An 815-nucleotide genomic window follows, 5' to 3' on the forward strand; every position below is an offset into this window, starting at 1 on the left:
TTTTTTTTTTTTAAGGTATATAAACTATTTATTAACAGACAAGGCCTACAGACTTATTTCTTCTTGGACACACCCACGGTGCGGCCACGGCGGCCAGTGGTCTTGGCGTGCTGGCCTCGGACACGAAGGCCCCAGAAGTGGCGCAGCCCTCTATGGGCCCGAATCTTCTTCAGTCGCTCCAGGTCTTCACGGAGCTTGTTGTCCAGACCATTGGCTAGGACCTGGCTATATTTTCCATCCTTTACATCCTTCTGTCTATTCAAGAACCAGTCTGGGATCTTGTACTGGCGTGGATTCTGCATAATGGTGATCACACGTTCCACCTCATCCTCAGTGAGTTCTCCCGCCCTCTTGGTGAGGTCAATGTCTGCTTTCCTCAACACCACATGAGCATATCTTCGGCCCACACCCTTAATGGCAGTGATGGCAAAGGCTATTTTCCGCCGCCCATCGATGTTGGTGTTGAGTACTCGCAAAATATGCTGGAACTTTTCAGGGATCACTAGAGACATGGCGGCAGCACAAGTGGTGGCGTGTAGGCCTCCTGTGGAAGGAAAAGCCCAATCTTTTATAGAATTTTTCAAAACATTTTCCCATGCACCATCTTGTTTGATCTCACCACCACCCTGAGAAAGACAAGGGAGATGCTCTTGTTGTCCTCATTTTACAGCTGTGGAAACTGAAACTGTGATTCTGATGACTCAAGAAGGGCATACAACGAGGGCAGAAAGGGGCCACAGTTCAGACCAGCTCTTCTGACCCTCAGTCCTATGATTTAACCACTATACCACATGGCCTCTCAAAAATCTTTGAAC

General features: G+C 48.3%; 1 protein-coding gene across 1 annotated transcript; it reads right to left on the minus strand.

The window, feature by feature from the left end:
• LOC135964381 (small ribosomal subunit protein uS13-like) lies at nucleotides 1-553 on the minus strand. The gene has a single exon (XM_005554496.5). The coding sequence runs from the start codon at nucleotides 510-512 to the stop codon at nucleotides 54-56; it is 459 nt and encodes a 152-aa protein (XP_005554553.3). The 5' UTR covers nucleotides 513-553; the 3' UTR covers nucleotides 1-53.
• Between the last annotated feature and the right edge of the window lie 262 nt (nucleotides 554-815).

The sequence above is a fragment of the Macaca fascicularis genome, chromosome 5 (genome assembly GCF_037993035.2).
Source record: "Macaca fascicularis isolate 582-1 chromosome 5, T2T-MFA8v1.1".
In the NCBI taxonomy this organism is placed as follows: domain Eukaryota; kingdom Metazoa; phylum Chordata; class Mammalia; order Primates; family Cercopithecidae; genus Macaca; species Macaca fascicularis.